General features: G+C 40.5%; 1 protein-coding gene across 1 annotated transcript; it reads left to right on the top strand.

Moving 5' to 3' along the window:
• Positions 1-435: 435 nt before the first annotated feature.
• On the top strand, positions 436-8,505 carry CCDC176 (coiled-coil domain containing 176; the record flags this gene model as incomplete). Its single annotated transcript, XM_010194858.1, is given in 9 exon segments — positions 436-506; positions 921-1,062; positions 1,160-1,243; positions 1,245-1,660; positions 3,154-3,258; positions 4,524-4,532; positions 4,534-4,590; positions 6,647-6,760; positions 8,415-8,505. Coding segments are annotated over 9 exon segments (1,089 nt in total), but the record flags the coding sequence as incomplete, so codon positions are not given.
• Between the last annotated feature and the right edge of the window lie 2,187 nt (positions 8,506-10,692).

Raw genomic sequence — 10,692 nt, 5'->3', positions numbered from 1 at the left:
GGTTGACCTTGGCTGGACTCCAGGTGCCCACTAAAGCTGCTCTATCAGTCCCCTTCCTCAGCTGGACAGGAGAAGAAAAAATGTGATGAAAAGCTCATGGATCGAGATAAGAACAGGGAGAAATCACTCACCAATTACTGTCACTAGCAAAATAGGCTTGACTCAGAGAAATTAATTTATTACCAATCAAATCAGAGTAGGATAATGAGAAATAAAACCGAATCTTAAAATACCCTCCCTGCACTCCTCCCTGGCCATATTCTCCACTTCCATCAGGAACTTTTGTGTCCTGAGGGGTTCATTCTTTCTCTAGGAAGAAGTTGGGTGAGCTGAAAACCATGGGTGTGATTTTAGAATTTACACTGTTTCAGATTTTACCTTCAAATTTTGCCACAGGTCTCGTGCAAAATTTAAACAGGCTTTTCTCCCTTTCAGAACAGACTGGAAGAAGATGTTGAGAAAAAGCAACCAATGATGGCAGCCACCACCCAGCATGAAGCTGTTTTGTAAGAAACATTTGCTTTTCCTGTTTTCTGCTTTACGGAACCATTTTGGCACTGTATTCTATATCATGTTGCCCATGTTGCTACATGGGCTTTGAAGGTCAAAACTCAGTGATAACCTAGGCTGGTTTTATATATCAAATGTCAAGATGATGTCAGCACTTACATTTAAACTGTATGGCTCATGCTGGTTCCAGAGGAGAACTGGAGGTAATATTATCACAGTGGTACGGCAGTTTTCTTCATTCTCTCAGTCCAGATGTAGGACTAGAAGCAAAGCCATGAAAATTTGGTACAGACCTGTAAGAATTTTACAGCTTAGCTCTGAAATTAGGACACTGAAATGTCAATTTTAATATTAAAAAAAAGCAAGAAAGGTTGTGATTAAAGCTCTTGGATTTTGTTCCCTCTGTCCAGGAAGCTGAACAGCACGAGGAGAGAGGTGTTTAATGAGAATGCTTATCTTCACAGTGCGTTTGTTAACCAGCTGAAAGACACAATGGAATTGCAGAAAATCAAACAGAACTTAGAAGAGGACACTCTGCTGTTACAGGATGAGGTTTCTGCTCTGGTTTTAATTCTGTTTAATTCTCCTCCAGGAATTGGTACGTCTGGATACAGATGTAAATTTACTGAGACTTCTTCTCATCTTTTAGGAAACCAATGAGGATTTGTTTCGAAAAATGACCCTACAGATCAGTCAACAGAAAGCACAGATTGGAAATATGCAGCATAAAGTAAAAAAAGCTGGAGATGGCCTTACGTCACATGAGCAGAGAATCTGTGAGAGAGTCTCAGAAAACACAGCACCAGGCACTGATAAAAAACCAGGCAAGCATGGTGGAGATCAAGAAACTGCAGCAACTACTAGAAATGAAGGATCGGGAGATGAACTGAGTGAAGAAACTAGCCCGGAATATCTTGAATGAGAGGACTGAGATGGAAAAGTTCTTCCTAGATGCTCTGGAATATGTGAAGCAGGAGATCATATCCAGCAGGAAGCACTATAAGAAAAAGGCCCCAACTGCCTATTACAGAAAAATGATGGAGGCATGTGCAGGAAAGGAAGAATTTCCCAAAATCAAAACATTCAAAAGCAACATAAATAGCACAAATAGTGTATACAGAGACCTAGAGGAAGCAGAGAAATGCTACTGGTACTGAAACATCAAGAACCAGTGTCTATCTTTCTAGCACACCTGAAAAAAACCCTTTGCATGCTAACATTGTCTAGATTTGGAATGGTTGTAGAGGCTTCTGTAGTGACAATAACTGTGTGAGGTGTAATACCCTATCAATTAGTAATGACTTTGTGGGCACCTAATTTCAACTAGGCTATCGCTTTTTGGTCATTATTTCTACAGGTTAAATTAAGGATAAGATCAAAAGAGTTCTTTGCATATTCTGCCATGTGCTGTGGAATTTGATATAGAACTTCCAGTATAGATGTGCTTCTGCAGTTTCCTTTTAATCATTATTGTTGCTTCCTTAAACTTTTTGGCTTTATAGGCATTACTTTTCTGGCATTGCTCTTTTGCTTTTTACTCACTCCAGTGAGCTAACAACACTGAAGCCCAAAAATTACAATTAAGATGCTAACTGCTCTTTACCGTGTGGCTGATCCTTTTAACAGAAACATCCAATAGATGGCAAATCCAGTGTTTTTTCAACTGTTCTTCCATATGAAAAGCCCATGCTTTTCATTGTACTGTCAAAGGCTGTTTTCCTCAGACTTCATAATAATCTAAAAATTAAGCCATTACATGAAATAGACAGTGACATATCAAAAAACAAGATCACATACAGTACAGTACTGGTTGACAGGATTACATTCTATAGTGAATAAAACAAAATCTCAGATTTATAAGTGTGACTATCTCAGGATTTGTGTTAGGAGGCAGCTTAGTTCAAACTGAGGCTACACATGCTGCAATGGCCAGGATTACAGGTCTTCAGCCTCCTGCTAGAAATCTGTACTTACAAACCACAGCAGTGTCCAGACACTTGGATTTTAAGCCATAGAGTTAAGGTCCCCCATAACTGAAGCTTGTATACATCCTTAGTGAGAGATCAAAAGTATTCTATTCCCAAATAAAATGTTTCCTTAATATGCATTGGCCATTGAATAACTTGGCGATGCACAGTCAGTTGGAATGCCTTGTTAGTTCAGGTTATCTTACCTCTAAAGTGATACCGCAGAAGTACCACATTAAAACTCAGAGGTGAAAGTAGTTATTGGTATCTAAGAAGACTTCTCCTTGGAGCAAGAGAAGGGGGAGACTGGAACTGAGATTGAAAATTGGTTATACGTATTAACCCTTTTATGCATGAACAGAAGAAGCAAGGGAAGGACAATGTACTTGAAAGTAATACACAGTACTAACCCTCACCCTCCTGGTATTTACAACATCTACACGTGTAACAGAAATAATTGGGGTTGTTTTCTGCTTAGCTTAGAGAGCCCTAGATGTAGAAGTTGAAAAGACAGCACTGTGTGCTCGGATTATTTTTCTAAATTTACATGCTATGAGTAGCTGAACAAGAGGAACGCAGAGCTAGAACTGAAAACCTGTTTTACACAGACAGGATCTGTGAGAGACATGCCTTTGAAATTTTCTTCTAACACATTGACCTTTTCTGTGTTTTTCAGGGAAAAAATCCAGTTTGAAAAAGTGGATATCGGCGAGCTGACATGGGAACAAAAAGAACGTGTTCTGCGATTCCTTTTTGCCAAAATGAATGGCAAAAATCCATGGTAAATACTCTGTTTCTTTGGCAGATGAGTGCCGAGCTTTCCCTGTTAGAGGAGCTGGGCTGTTAACTCCATGTCAGGGGCTTCCAAGAAACTCTGACTCTAACATAAGAATCTAACTGTGTGACTTGGTGTGAGATACTTGAACCTTTTGCAAAAGGTAGTTTAACCTTTTGAAAAGTTGATATAATATATACTAGTTTTGGACATGTACCAGACTATACTGTTAGATCTTTCTGTGTAGTATCGAAAGAAAAGCAAGTGGAAGTAAATTTTGGTAGTGCTGAGGAAGACAGAAATAACTGCTCAGTGCAGTGGGATTAACTTTGTTCGGTCATTAATGAGTGCCTATCCATCTTTACCAAACAAGTAAAAATGTGTATTGTGACAACGGCACTCCCCACGAATATTTCCTTCTAATAAGAGCACCATAAAGCAATCTGCCCAGTATTACAAATATCCACCACCAGATTAAGTGCACTTACCCTACGGCTCATTGCTGTCTGTGTAAAAAACTTGGGAGCATGACTTTAGAGATACCTAAAATATGGCTTACACTGGAAATTCAAAGTGCAAACAGGATTAAATATAACTATATATGAAATATCTTATAAGCTGTGAACTGGGGTATAAGAGGACCCAAAGAGGAATATAAGATGCTATGATTTTTAATGTAGTTTGAGGAGACCTAATGCTTAGGGTAGAATATCAGCTTCTCCATGTTAAAATAGTTTAATTTAGTTTTTAAAAATTAAATTTAAATTTTGTTAACAAAAGTTACATTAATGAAATTTTAGCAAATTTTGCTAAGCCTATTACAGTGGAAGTAAAAAACGTGAAATTAAATGACTCATCAATCAGCTTTTTGGGCTCCAATTTATGCATGGATTTAACTCCTTTTATCAGTATTTGCCAACATATGAGAACACACACAAAGCTGTAGAGTATGAAAGCTTGAGGAATGGAATACTAACACTTCATTTTAAGTTGACTTATGATTAAAGCCAGTTTAAAAAAAACCCTATTTTTCTTCTCATTCACTTTTAATTGTAATGATTTTGCCACAAAATACAGAATTCTGTAGTGAACTGAACTCCTGTTCGATTCATAACCATGACTTTGAAGAGTGTACTGCAATAGCTCAGGTGCCCTGGCATTTCTTGCTTGCTGTTCACTTTAGAAAACAAGTTTGGTGTGGGATTAGAAACCTGGCTGAGCATAAATCACGGCTAGATGAGGATTACTTTGCTTTTGTGTCTTCCTCACAGGAAATACGCCAGTTCTGGCTACTTCAGCTCCAGCTCCCAAGAGTAGTAAAGAAGAAAGCAAAATTGAGTGAGATACTAGATTATACCACACTATCTAACATCTCCTCGGTCCTGGTTATATATAAATGGATGCAATTGTCTCTCTGTCATCCCTATCATTTTGGTTTGTCTGAAGATCTGTGTTAGTGTATCTATGCACAAATGAAAGTATGTGTGACAAGACAGAGGAATTTTTTATTTATTTTGAAATTTCTGGTCCTGTTGATCTTTTAGCAGCAGGCATTTAGACTCCACTGTCATGAAAAAAAGTTTATTTCATGCCCCCTTAAAGCCTCAACTTATTGAAAAGCAGCTTTATAATTTTGGGAGTATTTTCTTGTGAAAGGCCATGATCATACAAGGAGACACATTTTCAGCTAGCACAGCGAGTTTTGATTAAAGGGCAAAATCTATTAATCTGATTTTGTGTTCAGCATAGAAACACTTAGAGAGAATGGACCAGGATGAAGATTCATATGCCTGATTTTCAGATACCGGCTCAGATACAACTATATAATTAATTATAACACCACAAGGCAAGCAATATCAACTTACCCTGGAGGGTAATGCTGTTTGCTTAGCATTATTTGCTTAGCATGAGTAGCCTTAGGCCACAAGCTGTGAACATTCACTTTGATATGTTTATGACTGGGATAGAGTTAATTTTCGTCTTGGTAGCTGGTATAGAGCTGTGTTTTGGATTTAGTATGAGAAAAAATTTTGATAAAAATGCTGATGTTTTTGCTAAATGGTGTTTTTCCCAAGTCTGGGACTTTTCCAGTTATGGCTAATGAGCAGGTGCCCAAGAAGAACAAAGCAGGAGATAAGGAGGCTGCAGCTGACAACAGAGGCTGCAACTCAGAGAAAAACAAGAACAGTTTATGGACTGCCTGGAGACAGGGAAAGAATCCAATGAGATGTTAGAAGACCCCAGACCAGAAACTGCCATCGGACCAAGAGGCGCATGCAAGATGGGTGAACAGCACGTGAAGAGTGGGTGGATAGATTGTAAGAGTGAAATTACCCGGGGATTTATTTGTTCTGGGTCCTTCTCTGGAGGCATCCAGCTCAAGTTCATTTTTCCCAGCTGTGCTATTTGAGTAAATTAATTTTATGCATATAAGATGCCTAAGACTCTGTTCTGCGACAGGAAAGCTAGGGCTTGAACTGCGAGGATAATACTGGATGCCTGGATGGAGTGGACAACCTTAACACAGGAGACTGGATTTTAGAATTTCTAAAGGAAAGATATAGGGAGTTTTAATAGGACTGTTGTCCAAAAAGTTGGATTTGCCACCCGACATGCGGTTAGCCAGTCTCACATGCCACGTTGAGACATTTGGTTTATTTCAGAGTTGCACAAGAGTTGGCTCTTGGTCGTTTTCCACAAATCAAGCACTCCACACACAGAATTTACAACATATGTATCTTGTTACATGATTAGCAAAACTCTGCCTAAAACTACATTAATCGATTAGTGATTACCACATTTTCTGTTACAGCTTAGTCATATTTAAATTAGCCTTGCTTTCCATGTAAACTAGCAGGCATGCTCCTTACAGGTGTGGGGGAACAAGCCTTTTCAGCCTTGAATTGAGCTGGTGGTCGTGATCTCCCCTTGCCACATTTACCTTTCCCCCAGTTATCATAACTTTTGCTGACTTCATCCTTGTTAGGCAACCGTCCAGCCTTTGGAGCCTCTTTGCGCAGGGTGTTTGCCTTTTATCAGTTTTTTAGCTTCTCTTCAAGGCCATAGTCATTAGCAAGGCATGCAGAGAGACTGATTAGAAGCCCTTTAGTTACAGCTCCAAGGACCAAGTCTTTTGCTGTCCTAAATTTATGTGCTAGAATTCTTGACCATATACATATGGTTTCCTTCTACTATCCCTTGTTAACTATTTCAGTGCATCATCAAGGTAGCAGGACAACAGGAAGTAGTAGTAACGATTCAGAAGAAAATTGAGGTGTTTTGAAAGTGAATGACTGTAGACAATAGTAGAGGCTTTTTAGTATTCCTTTCCCAGGTGCATGAATGAATGCTAATGTCTTAATGCTGATTTACCAAAAATATTTTACCCTTGCAGCACAGAAAATACTTCTCTCAACCTAATATTCACTATACAGCAGGCTGAATTATCAGGTTCATCATCTTCTGCAGTAATCCTTCCACGTATTCAGACGTTAACACCACAGACAGAGTAAGGCACCTGTACACTGGGCATGGACAACTGCTGCAGCAATTACAGACTCATCTGCACTTTTCATTTTGGACATTATCTTGTAAGTAAAGCTGCTAATTCCAGATCCCCTGTGTGCTACACTGCTGCTTTGACTGTGCATTTGAAATCTATCTGAAATACGGGAGGAAATTATTCTTAAAATAAAGATCCTATTCTTCCTCAAGCCAGGAGCTCAGCTCACCCTGTACACAGCACAAGAAACTGGACCAGTGGTTAGAACTCTGTAGATAAGTGTTACTGTAGTCTGATGATGATGTTACCTTAGAGATGAAGAAGTTGTTGAAAAGAAGTGACTGGGTAAACTAGAAGAGGGTAAACTAACAGTAAAAAGTAAGGATGGATACTAACGCAGGAATTATTAGCAGCTGGTGTTCCAGATAAGAAACACCTCATGGTTGCAGATTTGCTTTACCAAGGACATAGATTCTCTTGTTATAGTGAATATGAGAAGTTGGCAAGACAGACAAGGTCTCTGGTGTCCTTAGATGACATAAGACCATAAAAGGACAAAACAGGGGTATTCCTCCCCAAATGACCACCAGAGACCCCTGCTCAGGCATAGAAGACTTTGCTTGCTCAGCACATTGAATCACGCAAATACAGAAGGTTTTATTTGCTCAGCACAATTAATATGCATTAGATAGGTGGAATAATTGTATTCGTTAGGCAGGACTTTGCAACTTTTGTGTATAAATAACTGGTAAGGAATCCCATTAGGTGTGCTGATTTGTGGAAAACCTCCACCTTGCACCCTGCCAGAGTAAAACAACATCTCCTCTCTAAACACACTTTGGGTTTCAAGAGTTATTTTCAATTTCAGGTAACAGTTTTGGCGACCCAGATGGGACCTTAAGTTTGAGACCTGACTTCAATTGACACTTGCTACCACCAGAGGAATCATGAGTTGGACCCCAGCACGCATCGGGGGATTTTTCCAGGGACTCCTCTTGCGATTCTCTGGTGGGTGGTAAGTGACCGACTGAAACCAGGATAGAGGCATTGTTATTTGGGTACTCCCTGAGTAAATCGTATCCGTTTAAGGTACAAATTGGTAGATATTTGGTGGATTAATTGGACCTGCTACTTGTGGTATCTCTCGTGCATTAGTATGGTAATGACCAGAGCAGGCAGAGTTAGGTTTTTGTTTGGGATATTTGCATTTGTGATATTTTTGGCTATTTTAAGAACATTGTTGTGCTATGATATATTGGGAAATATTTGCAAATGGGAAACACAACTTCCTCTGTGGAAGGGGGCATACCTAAGGCTTCCCCGCTGGGTTGCATCTTGAAACACTAGAATAAGTTTGGAGATGATCTGTTAACATGGAAAAAGTTGAATATTCTAATCAATTGTGGCCAGTGTATGTATTAGATGACTAAGGAAAATGGTCAAAGAATGGAACTTTGAATTATAGTATTATATTGCAATTAATGTTGTTTTGTAGAAGGAAAGGAAAATGGGATGGAGTACCATATGTGAATTTGTTTTTCACATTGTGAAATGATTATAAAAGCAGAAGAGAATGTGGACTGATAACAAAAGATGCGAATGTTTTGGGTCTGGAACAACTTCAGGACAAACTGCCTAAACACTGTTGTTCTGCATGTAGTACTGGTAAAAGATGTAAAAAATACAAAAAGCCTTTGGAAGAGGAAGATGATGTACGATTACTGGTGGTTCCAATACTGGAAGGTGTATAAGGGGAGAATAATCGAGGGGTAAATAGGGAGGCTGGAGGAAGCACTCACAGTAAAAGTGGTGTTGAATGTGAGAGACTCGAGGGAGAAGACTTTAGTCCAACAGCTGGAAGGACTCAGAGAAGGGTGGGAGTAGTGCAGGCACCCTTATGGCAGGCTGTGGGACTGACAGGGGACCCAGTGTGCGTTAGAGTTCCTTTCTTGGTAGCAGATTTAAGAGCTTGGAAAGAGATGGCTGGAACATATAGGGAGGATCCAGAAAAGGTGGTGAGCGTATTGGAAACTATTATAGGGAGCTATGATCCTGACTGGAAGGCTATTCAGGTGGTGCTGAGTACACTGTTGACATATGAGAAGAGAAGAACTATTATGGTTAAGGCTAAGGAAGAAGCGGAAAGGGTTCACACTCACGATGTGCAGGCAGGAAGGCTCGAGGATCATTTACCCACCACCAATCTGAATTGGGATCCTAACAATCAAGAACGAAGATTACTGTTAACTGAATATCAAAGATTGATATTGTTTGGGGTAAGGAATGTGATTCTAAAACAGAATTTCTCCAAATCATATCAGGTGGTACAGGAGAAGGATGAGGCTTTGTCAGCCTTCTTTGAACGATTATGCGAGGTAGCTAGGAAATGGACAGATTTGAACCCAGAAAAAGAAACTGATGCATTGACATTTGTGACCTTGTCTGTGGGACAGTCAAACCCTGACATGAGAAAAAAGCTGCAGAAGATAGAAGCAGCACATGCCAGGTCTATCGATAAGTTGTTAGAGGTAGCTTGGAGAGTGTATAAGAATAACCCGACAATCTTTGAAAACCAACTGGCCAATGAATTTCAGAACTGGCAAAAGGAAAATACAGAGATAACCTATTGCAGTATGTGGATGATACAGTTTTGGGAACATGACCGCTAGAGGATATACTGTTGGCCTCTTCAACTTTCTAGGAGCAGCAGGATATCGAGTGTCAAAGAAGAAGGCACAGATTGCGCAATAGACCGTGACTTATTTGGAGTTCACCATCACCCAAGACCAACAAAGCCTTGGTCCCGCAAGAAAAGAGGTGATTTGCCAGACTCCAGAACCTGTACCCAAAGAGCTGAGAGCATTCCTGGGAGTGGCCGGATGGTGTCGCCTTGAGATCACTAATTTTGGACTGAGTGCGAAACTCCTTATGAGGCTGTGAAAGGAACAGGGAACTTCTCGAATAGACACCAGAGTGTCAAACAGCTTCTCATCAGTTGAAACGAGCCCTGATGTCAGCACCTGCGCTAGGACTTCCTAACTTGGAAAAACCTTTTGAACTTTTTGAGAATGAAAACCAGCATGTTGCATTGAAAGTCCTAGTCCAAGGGGCTGGATCATGTCAAAAAACCACTTGGATATTTTGCCAAACAAATAGATCAAGAAAGCAAAGGATGCCTCTCCTGTTTAAGAGCCATTGCTGCAACTGTGTTGCTGTTATGGTTTAAGGGTTACCAGCCTGAAAGGGAAGGACAGGTGGTGTCTGTAGGACCCTGGGGAGTCAGAGATCAGTACTGTTCCCTCCCCTTTCCGGCCACAGTCCATAAAAAAACGAGGAGGCCGAGGTTTCCTGGGCTCTTCCTGGCTTCCTGGGTGGTTTCCTGTCGCATCTCAGGGCAGCTGGGCCTACCTCTACGTGCTCGGCAGCATCCACCACCATCCGCTCCCCGGCACCACTGCAGTCCCTGGTGACGAGTCACAGCGGTCATGAGGCACTGCTCGGACACTTCCACTTGGGACTACAGGGATGGGGTTTTGTACATAGTCAAATATCCTTTGTCCCTTATTAATTCCCTTTTCCTTTCCCCTGTTGTTTCCCTTCAACTTGTTTCAGTCTTAACTTCCAACCTTGTGTGAAGCATCTTTTTCTCTATTCCTTTTTTTTTTTTTTTTAATCCTCCCCCTGGAAGGGTGGGGGACAATGGAGAGAAAATTCTGCTCTCTGACCCTTAAACAGAGACACGATAAATTGGTGCCCAACGTGGGGCACGAGTTTGGAAATAAATTTTTATTATTACTTCCCCAACAAGACAAGTTGGAAGTTAATACTAAAATGACTCTTGTAGCCGTGCTTCTTGCCAGGCCTGTTCCAAAATGCTTTTGTGACCTCTGTTAATGTTGTCTTGGTATTTGTCATGCTGACGTGCCCTGTCTCCATGT

Source organism: Mesitornis unicolor, unplaced genomic scaffold, assembly GCF_000695765.1.
Source record: "Mesitornis unicolor isolate BGI_N332 unplaced genomic scaffold, ASM69576v1 scaffold22561, whole genome shotgun sequence".
NCBI lineage: Eukaryota > Metazoa > Chordata > Aves > Mesitornithiformes > Mesitornithidae > Mesitornis > Mesitornis unicolor.
The sequence above is the reverse complement of the archived record's forward strand: the minus strand, read 5'-3'. Positions and strand labels throughout refer to the sequence as shown.